The 20,581-nt window shown below is 37.7% G+C and overlaps 1 protein-coding gene across 4 annotated transcripts in view; it reads right to left on the reverse strand.

Moving 5' to 3' along the window:
• Window positions 1-20,581, reverse strand: part of Slco1a6 (solute carrier organic anion transporter family, member 1a6) — a 100,417-nt gene that overhangs the window by 28,214 nt on the left and 51,622 nt on the right. For all 4 annotated transcript variants that reach the window (XM_006506965.3, XM_011241587.2, NM_001381930.1 and 1 more), the window contains 2 exons: window positions 19,152-19,258; window positions 18,595-18,741 (listed from right to left, as the gene is read on the reverse strand). In XM_006506965.3, the coding sequence (XP_006507028.1) occupies window positions 18,595-18,741; window positions 19,152-19,258 (254 nt within the window). The remainder of the gene's footprint in view (window positions 1-18,594; window positions 18,742-19,151; window positions 19,259-20,581) is intronic.

The following is a 20,581-nucleotide window of genomic DNA, read 5'->3' on the forward strand; positions in this document are numbered from 1 at the left end:
ACCCCCACTGCCAGCAGCTGCAGATTTCCATTCACTCTCCTGACCTTCTGGGCATCTATCCTGTTTCTCCCCAAACTTGATCTGGTCCCCCTATTCCCCTCCCCATCCCTTCTTCCACCAAGGACCCTCCCTCCCTCTATCTCACATGACTAGGTTGTTCCCCTTCTCAGTGGGATTTAAGCTTCCTCACTTAGGCCTTCCTTGTTGTTTAATTTCATTAGGTCTGTGGGGTGTATCACAGGTAGTCTGTATTTTTTGGCTAATATCCACTTATCAGTGAGTATATACCATGCATGTCAATTTAGGTCTGGGTTACCTCACTCAGAATGATATTTTCTAGTTCCATCCATTTGCCTGCAAAATTTATCATGCCCTCATTTTTCATAGTTGACTAGAATTCCATTGTGTATATGAACCACTTTTGCTGTATACATTCTTTGATTCAGGGACAGCAGAATTGTTTAGTTTCTGGCTATTACAAGTAAGGCTTTTATGAACATAGTGGAACATATGTCCTTATGGTATGGTAGAGCATCATTTGGGTGTATGCCCAGGAGCAGTAGACCTGGATCTTCAGGTTTGCAATACTACCAGCAAGGGGGGAGTGTTCCCCTTCCTGCGCATCTTCGCCAGCACGTACTGTTGCTTGAGATTTTGGTCTTAGCCATTCTGATTGGTGTAAGGAAGAATCTCAGGGTCGTTCTGATTTACATTTCCCTGATGACTAAGGATATTAAGCATGTCTTTAGGTGATTCTCAGCCATTCAAGGTTCCTCTGTTGAAAATTCTCTGTCTATTTCTGCAACCCATGTTTTAATTGAGTTATTTGGTGTATTAGAATCTGACTTTGTGAGTCCTTTATATATTTTAGATATTAGCACTCTGTCAGATGTAGGGTTACTGAAGGCCTTTTACCAATCTGTAAGTTGTTGGTTTATCCTATTGACAATGTCTTTTTACCTTACAGAAGCTTTTCAGTGTGAAGAGGTCCTGTTTATCAATTGTTGATCTTGGAGCCTGAGTCATTAGAGTTCTGCTCAGGAGATTTTTCTCCTATGCCAATGAGTTCAAGGGTATTTTGCACTTTCTCTTGTATTAAAGCCAGTGTATCCACTTGAGATTCAGCTTTGTACAGGGTGATAAACATGGATCCCTTTGTGTTCTCCTACAGGGGCACTGCCACTACAACCAGAGGCATTTGTTGTAGATGCTTTCATTTTTTTTCTACTGAATGCTTTTAGGTTATTTGTCAAACATCAAGTACCCATGTATATGTGGCTTTGTTTCTGGTTCTTCATTTCTATTCCATTGATCACCCTATTTCTATACCATGTGTTTTTTTATAACTATTGCTGTTTAGTACACATGAAAAGCAGAGATGGTGATTCCTCCAGAAGCTCTTTTATTATTCAGAATTTATTGGGCTATTCTGGACTTTTTGTTTTTCTATATGACGTTGAGGATTGCTCTTTCCATGTCTGTGAAGAATTGTGTTGGCATTTTGATGGAGATTGCATTGAATCTGCAGATTGCATTTGATAAGATGGTTATTTTCATTATGTTAATCTTACCTATCTGTGAGCATGGAACATCTTTCCAACTTCTGAGGTTTTCTTCATCTCTTTCTTCAGGGACTTGAAGTTTTTGTCATATAGATCTTTCATGTGCTTGGTTAGAGCTAGACCAAGATATTTTTTACTATTAGTGGCTACTGTGAAGGATGTCATTTCCCTAATTTCTTTCTTGGCCCATTTATCATTTGTCTAAAGGAGGGATGATAATTTGTTTGAGTTAATTTTATATCCAGCCACTTTGCTGAAGCTATCAGGTGTAGGAGTTCTCTGGTAGAATTTTTGGGGTTGTTTACGTATACTGTGATCCCCAAATAGTAATACTTTGAATTCTTTCTTTCCAATTTGTATCTCCATGTTCTCCTTTGGTTGTCTTATTGCTGTAGCTAGAACTTTAAGTACTATATTGAATAGATAGGAAGATAATGGGCAACCATGTCCTGTCCCTGATTCTAGTGGGACTGCATCAATTTTCTCTCCTTTTAATATGATGTTAGCTATTGGTTTTCTGTATATTAATTTTATTATACTTAAGTATGTGCCTTAAATTCCTGATCTTCCCAAGATTTTTATCATAAAGGAGTGTTGGATTTTGTTGAAGGCCTTTTCAGTATCTACTGAGATGATCATGTGATTTTTGTCCTTTAAGGTTGTTTATATAGTGAATAACATTGATTAATTTTTGTATATTGAACCATCCCTGCATCCCCAGAATGAAGCATACTTGATTGTGGTGAATGATGTCTTGATATGTTCCTGCAATCCATTTACAAGAATTTTATGGAAGAATTTGTGTAGATGTTAATAAGTCAAAGTGGTCTGAAGTGATCTTTCATTCCTGGATCTTTGGGTGGTTTGGATAATAGAGTAACTGTGGCCTCATAGAATGAATTGGGTTGTGTTCCTTCTGTTTCTATCTTTTGGAATAGTTTAAAGAGAATTGGTGTTAGCTTTTCTTTAAAAGTCTGGTACAAGTTTTACACTAAAACCATCTGCAACTGAGTTTTTTGTTCTTGGTGGTGGTGGTTGGTTGGTTGGTTTTTTTTTGTTTGTTTGTTTGTTTATTTGGTTTTGTTTGTTTGGCTTTTGGTTAGGAGGTTTTTAATGAGTACTTATATTGCCTTAGGGGTTATAAGACTGTTTAGATAGCTTAACTGATCTTAATTTAGATTTGGTATGTGTTTTCTGTCTAAAAAAATCATCTACTTCATCTACATTTTCCAATTTTCTTGAGTATACGCTTTTTTAATTAGGTATTTTCTTCATTTACATTTCAAATGCTATCCCAAAAGTACCCCCATACCCCCCTCCCACTCCCTCCCCTCAACTCCCACTTCTTGGCCCTGGCATTCCCCTGTACTGAGTATTATAAAGTTTGGAAGACCAATGGGCCACTCTTTCAAATGATGGCCAACTAGGCCATCTTCTGATACATATGCAGCTACAGACATGAGCTCCGGGGGGTACTGGTTAGTTCATATTGTTGTTCCACCTTATAGGGATGTCAACACCTTTAGCTCCTTAAGTACTTTCTCTAGCTCCTCCATTGGGGGCCCTGTGATCCATCTAATAGCTGACTGTGAGAATCCACTTCTGTGTTTGCTAGGCCCCGGCATAGCCTCACAAGAGACAGCTATATCTGGGTCCTTTCAGCAAAATCATGCTAGTGTATGCAATGGTGTCAGCTTTTGGAGGCTGAATATGGGATGGATCCCAGGGTATGGCAGTCTCTAGATGTCCATCCTTTCGTCTCAGCTCCAAACTTTGTCTCTGTAACTCCTTCTATGGGTGTTATGTTCCCAATTCTAAGAAGGGGCAAAGTGTCCACATATTAGTCTTCATTCTCCTTGACTTTCATGTGTTTTGCAGATTATATCTTGTATCATGGGTATTCTAAGTTTCTGGGCTAATATCCACCTATCAGTGAGTACATATCATGTGAGTTCTTTTGTGATTGGGTTACCTCACTCAGGATGATGCCCTCCAGGTCCATCCATTTGCCTAGGAATTTCATAAATTCATTCTTTTTAATAGCTGAGTAGTGCTCCATTGTGTAAATGTACCACATTTTCTGTATCCATTCCTCTGTTGAGGGATATCTGGGTTCTTTACAGCTTCTGGCTATCATAAATAAGGCTGCTATGAACATAGTAGAGCATGTGTTCTTATTACCAATTGGAACATCTTCTGGATATATACCCAGGAGAGGTAATGCTGGATCCTCCAGTAGTACTATGTTCAATTTTCTGAGGAACCGCCAGACTGATTTCCAGAGTAGTTGTACAAGCTTGCAATTTCACCAACAATGGAGGAGTGTTCCTCTTTCTCCACATCCTCGCTAGCATCTGCTGTCACCTGAGATTTTGATCTTAGCCATTCTGACTGGTATGATGTGGAATCTCAGGGTTGCTTTGATTTGAATTTCCCTGATGATTAAGGATGCTAAACATTTTTTCAGGTGCTTCTCAGCCATTCAGTATTCCTCATGTGAGAATTCTTTGTTTAGCTCTGAGCCCCATTTTTAATGGAGTTATTTGTTTTTCTGGGGTCCAGATTCTTGAGCTCTTTGTATATATTGGATATCAGTCCCCTATCTGATTTAGGAGAGGTAAAGATCTTTTCCCAATCTGTTGGTGGCCTTTATGTCTTATTGATGGTGTCTTTTTCCTTACAGAAGCTTTGCAATTTTATGAGGACCCATTTGTCTATTCTCGATCTTACAGCTCAGGCCATTGCTGTTCTATTCAGGAAATTTTCCCCTGTACCCATATCTTCGAGGCTTTTACCCACTTTCTCCTCTATAAGTTTCACTGTCTCTGGTTTTATGTGGAGTTCCTTGATCCACTTAGATTTGACCTTAGTACAAGGAGATAGGAATGGATTAATTGGCATTCTTCTACATGATAACCACCAGTTGTACCTAGACAACTTGTTGAAAATGCTGTCTTTTTTCCACTGGATGGTTTTAGCTCCCTTGTCAAATATCAAGTGACCATAGGTGTGTGGGTTCATCTCTGGGTCTTCAATTCTATTCCATTGGTCTACTTGTCTGTCCCTATACCAGTACCATGCAGTTTTTATCACAATTGTTCTGTAGTACAGCTTTAAGTCAGGCATGGTGATTACACCAGAGGTTCTTTTATCCTTGAGAAGAGTTTTTGCTATCCTAGGTTTTTTGTTATTCCAGATGAATTTGCTTATTTCCCTTTCTAATTTGTTGAAGAATTGAGTTGGAATTTTGATGGGGATTGCATTGAATCTGTAGATTGCTTTTGGCAAGATAGCCATTTTTACAATGTTGATCCTGCCAATCCATGAGCATGGGAGATCTTTCCATCTTCTGAGATCTTCTTTAATTTCTTTCTTCAGAGACTTGAATTTCTTATCATACAGATCTTTCACTTCCTTAGTTAGAGTCACGCCAAGGTATTTTATATTATTTGTGACTATTGTGAAGGTTGTTGTTTCCCTAATTTCTTTCTCAGCCTGTTTGTCCTTTGTGTACAGAAAGGTCATTGAGTTGTTTGAGTTAATTTTATATCCAGCTACTTCAATGAAGCTGTTGATCAGGTTTAGGAGTTCTCTAGTGGAATTTTTAGGGTCACTTATATATACTATCATATCATCTGCAAAAAGTTATATTTTGACTTCTTCCTTTCCAATTTGTATCCCCTTGATCTCCTTTTGTTGTCGAATTGCTCTGGCTAGGACTTCAAGTACAATGTTGAATAGGTAGGGAGAAAGTGGGCAGCATTGTCTAGTCCCTGATTTTAGTGGGATTGCTTCCAGCTTCTCACCATTTACTTTGATGTTGACTACGGGTTTGATGTAGACTGATTTTATCATGTTTAGGTATGGGCTTGAATTCCTGATCTTTCCAAGACTTTTATCATGAATGGGTGTTGGATTTTGTCAAATGCTTTCTCGGCTTCTAACAAGATGATCATGTGGTTTTTGTCTTTGAGTTGGTTTATATAGTGGATTACGTTGATTCCGTATGTTAAACCATCCCTGCATCCCTGGAATGAGACCTACTTGGTCAGGATGGATGATTGTTTTGATGTGTTCTTGGATTTGGTTAGTGAGAATTTTATTGAGTATTTTTGCATCGATATTCATAAGGGAAATTGGTCTGAAGTTCTCTATCTTTGTTGGGTCATTCTGTGGTTTAGGTATCAGAGAAATTGTGGCTTCATAGAATGAATTGAGTAGAGTACCTTCTGCTTCTATTTTGTGGAATAGTTTAAAAAGAACTGGAATTAGATCTTCTTTGAAGGTCCAATAGAATTCTAAACCCATCTGGTCTGGGACTTTATGGTTGGGAGACTCTTAGTGGCTTCTTCTATTTCTGTAGAGGATATAGGTCTGTTTAGATCATTAACCTGATCCTGATTTAACTTTGGTACCAGGTATCTCTCTAGAAATTTGTCCATTTCATCCAGGTTTTCCAGTTTTGTTGAGTATAGCCTTTTTGTAGACGGATATGATGCTGTTTTGGATTTCTTCAGGATCTGTTGTTATGTCTCCCTTTTCATTATTGATTTTGTTATATAGGATGCTGTCCCTGTGCCCTCTAGTTAGTCTGGCTAAGGGTTTGTCTATCTTGTTGATTTTCTCAAAGAACCAGCTCCTCATTTGGTTGATTCTTTTAATAGTTCTTCTTGTTTCCACTTGGTTGATTTTGCCCCTGAGTTTAATTATTACCTGACATCTACTCCTCTTGGGTGAATTTTCTTCCTTTTGTTGTAGAGCTATTAGGTATGTTGTCAAGCTGCTAGTGTGTGCTCTCTCCAGTTTCTTTTGGGAGGCATTCTGAGCTATGAGTTTTACTCTTAGGAATGCTTTCATTGTGTCCCATAAGTTTGGGTATGTTGTGGCTTCATTTTCATTACACTCTAAAAAGTCTTTAATTTCCTTCTTTATTCCTCCCTTGACCAAGGTATCATTGAGAAGAGTTTCCATGTGAATGTTGGCTTTCTATTATTTATGTTGTTATTGAAGATCAGCCTTAGTCCAGGTGATCTGATAGGATGCATGGAACAATTTCAATATTTTTGTATCTGTTAAGGCCGGGTTTGTGACCAATTATATGGTCAATTTTGGAGAAGGTACCATGAGGTGCTGAGAAGAAGGTATATCCTTTTTTTTAGGATAAAATGTTCTGTAGATATCTGACAGGTCCATTTGTTTCATAACTTCTGTTAGTTTCACTGTGTCTCTGTTTAGTTTCTGATTCCATGATTTGTCCATTGATGAAAGTGGTGTGTTGAAGTCTCACAGTATTATTGTGTGAGGTGCAACGTGTGCTTTGAGCTTTACTAAAGTTTCTTTAATGAATGTGGCTGCCCTTGCATTTGGAGCATAGATATTCAGAATTGAGAGTTTCTCTTTTATCTTTGATAAAAGATAAAAGATTTTATCTTTGATGAGTATTAAGTGTCCCTCCTTGTCTATTTTTGATAACTTTGGTTTGGAAGTAGATTTTATTAAATATTAGAATGGCTACTCCAGCGTGTTTCTTTAGACCATTTGCTTGCAAAATTGTTTTCCAGCCTTTAATTCTGTCTTTTTCCCTGAGATGGGTTTCCTGTAAGCAGCAAAATGGTGGGCCCTGTTTGTGTAGCCAGTCTGTTAGTCTATGTCTTTTTATTGGGGAATTGAGTCCATTGATATTAAGAGATATTAACGAAAAGTAATTGTTTCTTCCTATTTTTGTTGTTAGAGTTGGCATTCTGTTCTTGTGACTGTTTTCTTTTAGGTTTGTTGCAAGATTACTTTCTTGCTTTTTCTAAGGCTTGGTTTCTGTCCTTGTATTGGTTTTTTTCTGTTATTATCCTGTGAAAGGCTGGATTCATGGAAAGATAATGTGTGAATTTGGCTTTGTCGTGAAATACTTTTGTTTCTCCATTTATGGTAATTTAGAGTTTGGCTGGGTATAGTAGCCTGGGCTGGCATTTGTGTTCTCTTTTTGTCTGTATAACATCTGCCCAGGATCTTCTGGCTTTCATTGTCTCTGGTGAAAAGTCTGGTTTAATTCTGATAGGCCTGCCTTTATATGTTACTTGACACTTTTCCTTTACTGCTTTTAATATTCTATCTTTAGTGCATTTGTTGTTCTGATTATTATGTGTCTGGAGGAATTTCTTTTCTGGTCCAGTCTATTTGGAGTTCTTTAGGCTTCTTGTATGTTCATGGTCATCTCTTTCTTTAGGTTTGGGAAGATTTCTTCTATTATTTTGTTGAAGATATTTTCTGTCCCTTTAAGTTGAAAATCTTCATTCTCATCTACTCCTATTATCTATAGGTTTGGTCTTCTCATTGTGTCCTAGATTTCCTGGATGTTTTGAGTTAGGATCTTTTTGCATTTTGTACTTTCTTTGATTGTTGTGCTGATGTTCTCTATGGAATCTTCTGCACCTGAGATTTTCTCTTCCATCTCTTGTATTCTGTTGCTGATGCTCACATCTATGGTTCCAGATTTCTTTCCTAGGGTTTCTATCTCCAGTGTTGCCTCACTTTGGGTTTTCTTTATTGTGTCTACTTCCCTTTTTAGGTCTAATATCGTTTTCTTCATTTCAATCACCTGGTTGGATGTATTTTCCTGTTTTTCTTTAAGGACTTCTACCTGTTTGGTCGTGTTTTCCTTTTTTCTTTAAGGAATTGTAACTCTTTAGCTGTGTTCTCCTGTATTTCTTTAAGTGAGTTATTAAAGTCACTTAAAGTGAGTTGTTAAAGTCAGAACAACAAATGCACTAAATAAAGATAGAATATTAAAAGCAGTAAGGGAGAAAGGTCAAGAAACATATAAAGTCAGGCCTATCAGAATTAAACCAGACTTTTCACCAGAGATTATGAAAGCCAGAAGAGCCTGGGCAGATGTTATACAGACACTAAGAGATCACAAATGCCAGCCCAGGCTACTATACCCAGCCAAACTCTCAATTACCATAGATGGAGAAACCAAAGTATTCCATGACAAAACCAAATTCACACATTATCTTTCCAAGAATCCAGCCCTTCAAAGGATAATAACAGAAAAAAAAACAATACAAGGACAGAAATCACACCCTAGAAAAAGCAAGAAAGTAATCCCTCAAAGAACCAAAAAGAAGACTGCCACAAGAAAAGAATGCCAACTCTAACAACAAAAATAAAAGAAAGCAACAATTACTTTTCCTTAATATCTCTTAATATCAATGGACTCAATTCCCCAAGAAAAAGACATAGACTAACAAACTGGCTACACAAACCAAGACCCAACGTTTTGCTGCTTACAGGAAACTCATCTCAGAGAAAAAGATAGACACTACCTCAGAATGAAAGACTGGAAAACAATTTTCCAAGCAAATGGTATGAAGAAACAAGCTGGAGTAGCCATTCTGATATCGAATAAAATCGACTTCCAACCCAAAGTTATCAAAAAAGACAAGGAGGGACACTTCATACTCATCAAAGGTAAAATCCTCCAAGAGGAACTCTCAATTCTGAATATCTATGCCCCAAATGCAAGGGCAGCCACATTCATTAAAGACACCTTAGTAAAGCTCAAAGCACACATTACACCTCACACAATAATATGGGGAGACTTCAACACACCACTTTCATCAATAGACAGATCGTGGAAACAGAAACTAAACAGGGATACAGTGAAACTAACAGAAGTGATGAAACAAATGGATTTAACAGATATCTACAGAACATTTTATCCTAAAACAAAAGGATATACCTTCTTCACAGCACCTCATGGTACCTCTCCAAAATTGACAACACATCTAAAAGCTCTAGAAAAAAGGAAGAACATTCACCCAAGAGGAGTAGAAGGCAGGAAATAATCAAACTCAGGGGTGAAATCAACCAAGTGGAAACAAGAAGAACTATTCAAAGACTTAACCAAACGAAGAGTTGGTTCTTTGAGAAAATCAACGAGATAGATAAACCCTTAGCTAGACTCACTAGAGGGCACAGGGACAGAATCCTAATTAACAAAATCAGAAATGAAAAGGGAGACATAACAACAGATGCTGAAGAAATCCAAAACACCATCAGATCCTTCTACAAAAGGCTATACTCAACAAAACTGGAAAACCTGGACGAAATGGACAAATTTCTGGAAAGATACCAGGTACCAAAGTTAAATCAGGATCAAGTTAACGATCTAAACAGTCCCATATCCCCTAAAGAAATAGAAGCAGTTATTAAAGTCTCCCAGCCAAAAAAAGCCCAGGACCAGATGGGTTTAGTGCAGAGTTCTATCAGACCTTCAAAAAAGATCTAATTCCAGTTCTGCACAAACTATTTCACAAAATAGAAGTAGAAGGTACTCTACCCAACTCATTTTATGAAGCCACAATTACTCTGATACCTAAACCACAGAAAGATCCAACAAAGATAGAGAACTTCAGACCAATTTCTCTTATGAATATCGATGCAAACATCCTCAATAAAATCCTTGCTAACCGAATTCAAGAACACATTAAAGCAATCATCCATCCTGACCGAGTAGGTTTTATTCCAGGATGCAGGGATGGTTTAATATACGAAAATCCATCAATGTAATCCATTATATAAACAAACTCAAAGACAAAAACCACATGATCATCTCGTTAGATGCAGAAAAAGCATTTGACAAGATCCAACACCCATTCATGATAAAAGTCTTCGAGATCAGGAATTCAAGGCCCATACCTAAACGTGATAAAAGCAATCTACAGCAAGCCAGTAGCCAACATCAAAGTAAATGGAGAGAAGCTGGAAGCAATCCCACTAAAATTAGGGACTAGACATGGCTGCCCACTTTCTCCATACCTCTTCAACATAGTACTTAAAGTATTAGCCAGAGCAATTCAACAACAAAAGGATTTCAAGGGGATACAAATTGGAAAAGAGGAAGTCAAAATATCACTTTTTGCAGATGATATGATAGTATATATAAGTGACCCTAAAAATTCCACCAGAGAACTCCTAAACCTGATGAACAGCCTCGGTGAAGTAGCTGGATATAAAATTAACTCAAACAAGTCAATGGCCTTTCTCTACACAAAGAATAAACAGGCTGAGAAAAAAATTAGGGAAACAACACCCTTCTCAATAGTCACAAATAATATCAAATATCTTGGCGTGACTCTAATTAAGGAAGTGAAAGATCTGTATGATACAAGCTTCAAATCTCTGAAGAAAGAAATTAAAGAAGATCTCAGAAGATGGAAAGATCTCCCATGCTCATGGATTGGCAGGATCAACATTGTAAAAATGGCTATCTTGCCAAAAGCAATCTACAGATTCAATGCAATCCCCATCAAAATTCCAACTCAATTCTTCAACAAATTAGAAAGAACAATCTTCAAATTCATCTGGAATAACAAAAAACCTAGGATAGCAAAAACTCTTCTCAAGGATAAAAGAACCTCTGGTGTAATCACCATGCCTGACCTAAAGCCTTACTACAGAGCAATTGTGATAAAAACTGCATGGTACTGGTATACTGACAGACAAGTAGACCAATAGAATAGAATTGAAGACCCAGAACCCACACACCTGTGGTCACTTGATCTTCGACAAGGGAGCCAAAACCATTTAGTGGAAGAATGACAGCATTTTCAACAAATGGTGCTGGCACAACTGGTTGTTATCATGTAGAAGAATGCGAATCGATCCATACCTATCTCCTAGTACTAAGGTCAAATCTAAGTGGATCAAGGAACTTCACATAAAACCAGAGACACTGAAACTTATAGAGGAGAAAGTGGGGAAAAGCCTTGAAGATATGGGCACAGGGGAAAAATTCCTGAATAGAACAGCAATGGCTTGTGCTGTAAGATCGAGAATTGACAAATGGGACCTCATGAAACTGCAAAGCTTCTGCAAGGCAAAAGACACCATCGATAAGACAAAAAGACCACCAACAGATTGGGAAAGGATCTTTACCTATCCTAAATCAGATAGGGAACTAATGTCCATCACATATAAAGAACTCAAGAAGGTGGACTTCAGAAAATCAAATAACCCCATTAAAAAATGGGGCTCAGAACTGAACAAAGAATTCTCACCTGAGGAATACCGAATGGCAGAGAAGCACCTGAGACTGCCATATCCAGGGATCCATCCCATAATTAGCCTCCAAACGATGACACCATTGCATACACTAGCAAGCCTTTGTTGCAAGGACAGTGATATAGCTGTCCCTTGTGAGACTAGGCCGGGGCCTAGCAAACAAAGAAGTGGATGCTCACAGTCAACTATTGGATGGATCAAAGGGCCCCCAATGGAGGAGCTGGAGAAAGTATCCAAGGAGCTAAAGGGATCTGCAACCCTATAGGTGGAACAACATTATGAACTAACCAGTACCCCAGAGCTCTTGACTCTAGCTGCATATGTATCAAAAGATGGCCTAGTCGGCCATCACTCGAAAGAGAGGCCCATTGGACATGCAAACTGTATATGCCCCAGTACAGGGGAACGCCAGGGCCAAAAAATATGGGAATGGGTGGGTAGGGAAGTGGGGGGGGGGGTATGGGGAACTTTTGGGATAGCATTGGAAATGTAATTGAGAAAAATATGTAATAAAAAATATTAAAAAAATAAATAAATATAGTCCTTCTTGATGTTCTCTACCATCTTCATGAGTTATGCTTTTAAATCTGGGTCTAGCTTTTCAGGTGTGTTGGGGTGACCAGGACTGGGCGAGGTGGGAGTGCTGCATTCTGATGATGATGAATGGTCTTGGTTTCTGTTAGTAAGAGTCTTACATTTGCCTTTCGTCATCTGGTAATCTCTGGAGTTAGTTGTTAAAGTTGTCTCTGGTTAGAGATTGTTCCTCTAGTGATTCTGTTAGCCTCTATCTGCAGACCTGGCAGACTAGCTCTCTCCTCTGAGTTTCAGTGGTCAGAGCACTCTCTGCAGGCAAGCTCTCCTCTTACAGGGAAGGTACACAGATATCTGGAGTTCGGACCTCCCTCCTGGCAGAAGATGAAGGCCTGAAACAGGACCTGTCACAGAAGCTGTGCTGCTTCGGCCTGTCACAGAATCTGTTAGCTTCTGTAGTCCACACTCTCACCTGCAAACTAGTCTAGGAGGGAACTGGGAACCAAGATGGCTCCCCCAGGTGCTCAGGCAAAGCCCTCCTGGGCAGGGCGTTCACCTCTCCTCTGGCAGGGAAGGTGCCCAGATGTCTGGAGCCTGAAACAAGGTCTGTCTCAGAAGCTGTCCTCTAGGGACCTTGTGGGTGTCTGCTGACTCTGTGCCTAGGTGACATGGTGCTAGCACTGACCAGAATGGACTTGTGACCCTGGTCAGGCCGGGTTTCCTGCTTTCCCAATGCTGTCTCAGGTCCTGTGCGATTGGATTGGAACAGAAGTTGTGTTCCACTCACAGGTGGTCCTAAGATCGTGTGGAGAGTCCTCTAGGGGACCTTGGGTGTGTCCTCCAACTCTGTGCCCAAGGTGAACCGGTGCTGGCGCCAACTGGAAGGGACTTGTCCAGTATATGCTTTTGAAGTAAGACCTTTTCATACTTTGAATTTTCTCAGTTTCTGTTGTTATGGCTCCCTTTTTATTTCTGATTTTGTTAATTTGGATACTGGTTCTGTGCCTTCTAATTGGTTTGGCAAAGGGTTTGTCTATCTTGTTGATTTTCTCAAAGAACCAACTCTTGGTTTTGTTGATTCTTTGTAATGTTCTTTTTTTTTTTTTAATTAGTTGATCACAGACCTGAATTTGGCTATTTCCTGTCATATACTCCTCTTGAGTGCATTTGCTTCTTTTTGTTTAGAGCTTTCAGGTGTGCTGTTAAGCTGCTAGTGTAGGATCTCTCGAATTTCTTTATGAAGGCACTTAGTGCTATGAATTTTCCTCTTAGAACTGCTTTCATAGTGTCCCATAAGTTTAGGGAAATTAGATGCCTTGATTTTTGTTGAATTCTAGAACGTCTTTAATTTCTTTCTTTATTTCTTCCCTGACCAAATTATCATTGAGTAGAGAGTTGTTCAGTTTTCATTAGTATGGGGGCCTTCTGTTCTTTTGGTTATTGTTGACGTCCAGCTTTAATCTGTGGTGAGCCAATAGAATGCATGAGATTATTTCAGTCATTTTGTACCTGTTGAGGCTTGTTTCTGTTTGATTATATGGGCAATTTTGGAGAAGGTAACATGGGGTGCTGAGAAGATGGTATACTCTTTTGTTTGTGGGTAAAATGTTCTCTAGATATCTGTTAATGCATTTTCTTCTGTTAATTTCCTTATGTCTCTGTTTAGTATTTGTCTTGATGACCTGTTCATTGCTGAGAATGGGTGATTGAAGTCTCCTGCTATTGTTGTCTGAGGTTCAAAGTGTTTTTTGAACTTTACTAAAGTTTCTTTTACAAATACAGGTGCCCTTACATTTAGGATATAGATGTTCAGAATTGAGAGTTCATCTTGGTGGATTTTCCTTTGATGAGTATAAAATACCCTTTGCCATCTCATTTAACTACATTTGGTTGAAATTCTATTTTATTAGATATTATAATGGCTACTCCAGCTTGCTTCTTGGAACTATGTGCTTGGAAATCATTTTTACAGTCCTTCAGACTGAAGTAATGTCTGTCTTTATCGCTGAGGTGTGTTTCTTGTATGCATCAGAATGATGGAACCTGTTTATATATCCATTCTGTTAGGCTGTGCCTTTTTATTGTTGAACTGCGTCCATTGATTTTAAGAGGTAATAATGACCAATGATTTTTAGGTCTGGTTATCTTGTTGTTAGAGATGTTACTGTGTGTGTGTGTGATACTCTTCTTTTGGGTTTGTTGTGAGATGATTAACTACTTGTGTTTTCTTTGGTACAGTATCCTCGGTGAGGCTGGATTAGTAGAGATATATTTTTTTATTTGATTTTTTTCATGGGATATTTTGGTTTATCCATCTATGATGATTGAAAGTTTTACTGGGTATATACTCTGGACTGGCATCCGTGGTCTCTTGAGGTCTGCAAGACAGTTTCCAGGATCTTCTAGGTTTTAGAGTCTCTGTTGGGAAGTCTGGTGTAATTCTGATAGGCTTGTCTTTATTTTTTGGCCTTTTGCCCTTGCAGTATTTAATACTCTGTCTTTGTTCTATACATTTAGTGTTTTTATTATTATGTGGTTGGAGGATTTGCTTTCTGGTCCAATCTATTTTCTGGTCTCTACTCTTCTTGTGCTTTTATAGCCATCTCTTTCTTTCTGTTAGGGAAGTTTCTTCTATGACTTTGTTGAAGATGTTTTCAGGTCCATTGAGCTGGGAATCTTCGTTCTCTATTCCTATTATTCTCAGGTTTAGTCTTTTCATTGTGTGTCAAATTTCTTGGATGTTTTGGTTTAACAACTTTTTATACTTGTCATTTTCTTTAATGGATTAATCAGTTTCTTCTGTTATCTTCTACTTGAGATTCTCTCTTCCATCTCTTGTATTCTGTTGGTGATGCTTGTGTCTGTAGTTCCCGTTCTGTTTTCTGAGTTTCCCACCTCCAGGGTTTCCTCCATTTTTGTTTTCTTTATTACTTCTAAGTCTTAGACCATTTTCTTCATTTTCTTCACCTGTTTTCCTGTGTTCTCTTGTATTTCATTAAGATATTTGTTTCCTCTTTAAGGGTTTCTACCTGTTTGACTGTTTTTTCCTGTATTTCTCTAAGGGAGTTATTTATAACTTTTTAAAATGCCTCTATCATTTTCATGAGATAGGATTTAAAGTTAGAATCTTTCTCTTCGGGTGTTTTAGGATATCCAGTGCTTGCTGTCCTACTACAGAGAACTGGGTTCTGATAGTTCCATATTGCATTGGCTTCTGTTGATCACTTTCTTGCACTTGCCTTTCATCATATGGTTGTCTCTAGTTTTTGCTGGCCTGTGTGTCCCATATTGGAGCAGGGGTGGGTGGAGGTGTGTGTCCAGTGTTAGAGCAGACTGTGTCTCTGGTTAAAGCAGGCCTCCTGTGTCCCTGGTTAAAACAGACCTCCTGGGAGACAGGCAGGGATGAGGAGGGAGCTGCTGATCTCTCATTAGTGCTGGTGGAAGTGAAGACTGGGAGGAAGATGGCACTCTGACAGAGAGGGTCAGATTCCATGTCTCCTTGGCCCTAGCCAGTATGGGGGTTGTGTCAGGGATCTTACCTCTGTCCTTGGTTAGAAAAATCCTCCTAGGAGACAGGCAAGGTGTGCTGATGTACTGTGAGTGCAGATAGAGATCCTGAAACTATGTTTTGATCTTCTGGTTCCTTCTAAATCTCTGGCTTGTTCTGTTTTTCCTGTGCCTAACTTATTCCTTCTCTGCAACCTGTGTCTGGAAAGTTGTCCTAGTATGAAACTCTCAGTAAAAACTCAATGCATCCTCTCAACTCAGCACAACTCAATTTTATCTCCTTCCATATCTCTGTGTTGCTCTTAAGTAGCTTCTCTTTCCTGTCCCGTTCTTGTGAGAGCTGGGCATATCCTATCTCTGACTCATCCTGCCACATCTTTCTCTCGTTCATCAGTTTGTCTACCACTCAATGAGAGATCACTTTCAAATATGGTTGCTTCCTTCTATGAACTAACCATACTTAGATTGTTTGGGATATAGAAGGTATGTAATAGTGGAGAATCTGTGCTCCAGCTTGATCATGCTGCAATCCAAAGCATGTCTGAATTTCCGCCAGTTAACATAGACCTAGAAGATATTTCTATGAGATCCTTTATCAGAGCTGCCATGTTGCTGTATTAAAATTCTTCTACACCTTAACCCTTTCTGTTCAAACTTAAAAATTGTACACAGTTTAACTGCTACAAGAAAAACAATAACTAATCCCATAAATTTAACAATTCAAAGTCCTTATGAACATCTACTATTGCATGATCCTTACAGCATCACTTACTGCAAGAGTGATCTTCTGTCCTACAAATGTAGATTTCAACTTCAAGAATTTTCAATCAGCCGGTTAGATTAATTTTAGCTGGTTTGATGAGCTATCCCCATACAGAGAGGATAAGCTTTCTCTGTCATCTATGTTTCTATCTTTCTGTGTCTCTTCCTTCCTGGGGTCATGCCTTTCATGTACTCAAGGTGGATCTTTATCAATTTTGATGGAACCCATAATCTTTCATAGACAAAAACCTCTTACCCAATGTAACACATTCCATGACTTCCATTCCAATGTTAAAACATGATTAAAATATACAGGTTAATCAAATTCAGCCTCTTTTTTTTTTTTAACAATCCAGTGCCTTTAAGAAGCTGTTTTTTCTGCCTCATTGGCATTCAAAAAATTGAAGTTAATAAAGCATTATTCAGGGTATTTATTGAAGATCGTATTGCCATTTCTGTTTACTAAGCAACTCTGTTAAGGTAGGATTAGTTCATTCAATAAGTGCTTTACCTGTTGAATTCTATGGTATAACTGTAATAATATGTATAATTGTATAGCTAGTCATTTAGAAAAAAAGCTATTTATGTACTAAATATAATAAATGTAAAGGTATTTTACCTTAATATAACTATTATATATTTTTTATATTTATGTGTACAATTTGTTTTTAGAATTTTGATAAAGGGACCCATATTCTAACAGCTTATTCTAGAAAAGTGCTTGTATTTTCTTTTTTTATATCTGCAAAGGCATCTAAAGAGATGACTAGATTAAAAATGCAAAAGAATATTGTCAAACTAATAAGTCTCCAGAAAAAAGACAACATTAATTTTTAAAATTTAATTCATTTTGATTAATCCTAAGCCTAATCCTGTCTTCTCTTATGCTCTTCATTTTTCAAAGTGATATGTCTACATTATTGGAAAAGATCCTATATTCCAGTGGTTCTCACACTTCCTAATGCTCTGACCCTTTAATACAATTCTTCATGTTCTTGTGATTTCCAATAATACAATTGTGTTTGTTCCTATTTCATAACTGAAATTTTACTACTCTTAAAAATTGTAATATAGATATGTATGTTTTCCAATGGTCTTATTTGAACCCTGTGAAGGGGTCACATGACTTCCAAAGGTATTGTGACTCACAGGTTGAAAAACACTGCTATATACAGTTATAGATTTTTAATCTATAATAATTTATAGATTTACTCACAGATATAAACAATTATTCATAATAATCTCAGATCATTTAGAAGACAACAAAGGAATATGGACAGTATTTGGCTCTTGCCTGGGAAGTGCATAGATTTTTTTTTTTAAGATATCAAGGAATACAATGAAGAGAGTGAACTGAAATATATGTTAAAATGATAAACCTTTCTAGGCTAAGGGAATATAAGGAAGAAAACTGTACTGCTAACTTCATAGAAAAGCAGGGTATAGAGCCCACAGTAGTAAAAGAGAGCAACTAGTAAGTAAGAAACCAGTTGGTATGGTAAACATGGTAGAGAATATCTGATTAAAACATGTGTTTGGTAACGCTTACTCTGCAAGAATGTTTATGAGGCAGCAACAAGAAAAAACACTATAGGGCCCACCTGATGGCTGAGCAGGTAAAAACACTTGTCCACCAAACCTGGCCCAGGACCCCAGCTCAATCCCCAAGACTATGCCTGATTTCTGTCTTCTGACCACCACACTGACATGCATGTGTATGCACATGCACACGAGGGGTGGGGGGGTAATAAAAAAGTAAAACTATATTTTAAAAGAGAACTGACTTAATTTTAAAATACTACAGGCAGAAAGTGGCCAATAATAAAGCAGTAATAACTTACAGATGAAAAAGAGAGACAGAGAGTCTAAAAGCAACAAAAATAAAGAAAACAACTGAATCTAAGGAACATTTTCCAGTAAATATAGGGGAATCTCTTAATGATTTTGAGATAGTGTGGTGGCATCAGAGGACTGTAGGGTCAGGAGATAAGAGGGCTCTTCAATAGTGAGAGGAAACTTGATGAAGGAGCTTATCTGGACCTACCATTATATTACCCCATTGAGGAATCTTATGACCTGAAGTGTAGTAACACTTTGCTTAGTTTCAGGAAACCATAGAGCATCCAAATCAATAATTGATTTCTACCCTCCTAATGATGATTCTCATACTTACCAATGTATAAAGGAGAATTTTCTGATTTGGCAAAGTCTTCTATATAGGAAATACCTAAAGGCATGATGGGAGTTTCACCAATTCCACGTATAATGTTTCCTACCAGTACATATATCCACATTAATGATTTAATTTCTTTCACACACTCTGCATTAAAACAAGAGAAAACCACATGAGTATTTGAAAGTCAAGTATAGCTAACAATAAATGTTTGTAAGCTTATTTTAGGTCAATGTTTCATTATAGCACGAGAAAACAAAAATAGACTAATCACATAGATTATATTATATTGCTAAATTTATCCTTATAAGTCATTTTTTCCTTATGAGACTAAATATATAATGTTGGCTGAGTAACAAAGGATTCTTAATAAGTATATTCAAACTCAGGAGGAAGGATATTCTTGATAATTAGACAACTCCCTTCCCTGAAGGGGGAACTAAATTGTGCTCATTCATCTTACATGTCTATCAAACCCAGTGTGGTATTATAACCTTTCATAAAAGAGCATTCTGTAGCTAAGTCTGAACAGAAATCAATGAGAAGCATGAGTCAACCTGCTGGGTCTTGTGTTGGCTTTAAGGTCTGGGATCTGTTTTCCACACACAAAAAGCTGTTTGAGGACAAGTTGCTTGTAGGTGAAATTGTTGTTTCATATTCGTATCTGTGTGGACACAGGAAACATTCACTGTGAGGAGTTGAGTGCAAAGAGAGCATCTGCTGATTATTGACTCCTGTGTCCCTGAAAACAGGGCATCTGGAGCCAGTAAAGACATTTCCAGAGCAGGCAGTCTAATAAATCCTACAGTATGGCCAGGGAGGATGCAGCATGTGAAGTACTTGCTGCACAAGCCTGACCTCCTGAGTTCAATGCCTGAAACCCATGGAAAGCAGAAAGATGAAATAGAGGAATGACTCCATAAAATAGTCATCTGATATCTCCATGTACACACATAGATACACACACACACACACACACACACACACACTGTACACCACAGAAATAAAAAAATAGATGATAGAGAGATAGAGAAATAGATGATGTTAGATGGATAGATAAATGATAGATAGATAGATAGATAGATAGATAGATAGATAGATAGATAGATAGATAGATAGATAGATAGACAGAAACAGAAAACTGTATCATTGGGCTGAACATGTAGGGCTGGGTGTAAGTTCCAGAAGTGTATGAACTGGGTATCATGTCCAGTGAATGTCACCAAAGCACTTGAGAAATAGTAAAAGGAGAATGAGAATCTCAAGGCTACCCTCATCTGCACAGCAAGTTTGAGTTAAACTTGGACTTCATTAGAGTTTGTCTCAAAAACAAAGTAAAACATAACAAAATAAAAAACTGAATGAATAGAAGTAAAAACAAATGAACAAACAAAAAATAAAACAACAAAACAAAACTCATGCACTTTCTTTATACTTACCTCACATATCTCTACATTTAGGAGACATAGTATTCACATTCTCAAATGTCATCTCCTTGTAATTTCTAAATGACTATTTCCTAGAATTAATTGTTGTGAGATAAAGGACAAAAGCAAGAAAAAAAAGAAACTCAGTAAAGTAGAATTAAGAAGATAAACATTTTAGAGAAACACAAAGAATATAAAACAAGACACCTGCATTGGGTTCTCTGAACTGTGGACCTATTCTTCCTTTCTGAGAATTCAAACAACTATTCTTCCATGTGCTCATCAACTACAACAGAAGAAACAATCCACATATCACAATGAGAAGTAACAGAATGTAACATCAGGCAACACAGCCTCATGGGACTGCTTATATACTGTGGTAATTTAACTTGAACAAATCACCAGGGATTGCCATCCTAGAAAGAAAATGACAGAATACAAACATAGAGGAAAAGATGTCCAAACTTTAAGTTGCCTTCAAAAATACCTGAGAACATAAAGTAGCCTTCATTTAGTTAATTACCCATTTAAAATTCAATTACTCATTCAAGGTCGATTTA

The sequence above is a fragment of the Mus musculus genome, chromosome 6, assembly GCF_000001635.26.
Source record: "Mus musculus strain C57BL/6J chromosome 6, GRCm38.p6 C57BL/6J".
Classification (NCBI taxonomy): domain Eukaryota; kingdom Metazoa; phylum Chordata; class Mammalia; order Rodentia; family Muridae; genus Mus; species Mus musculus.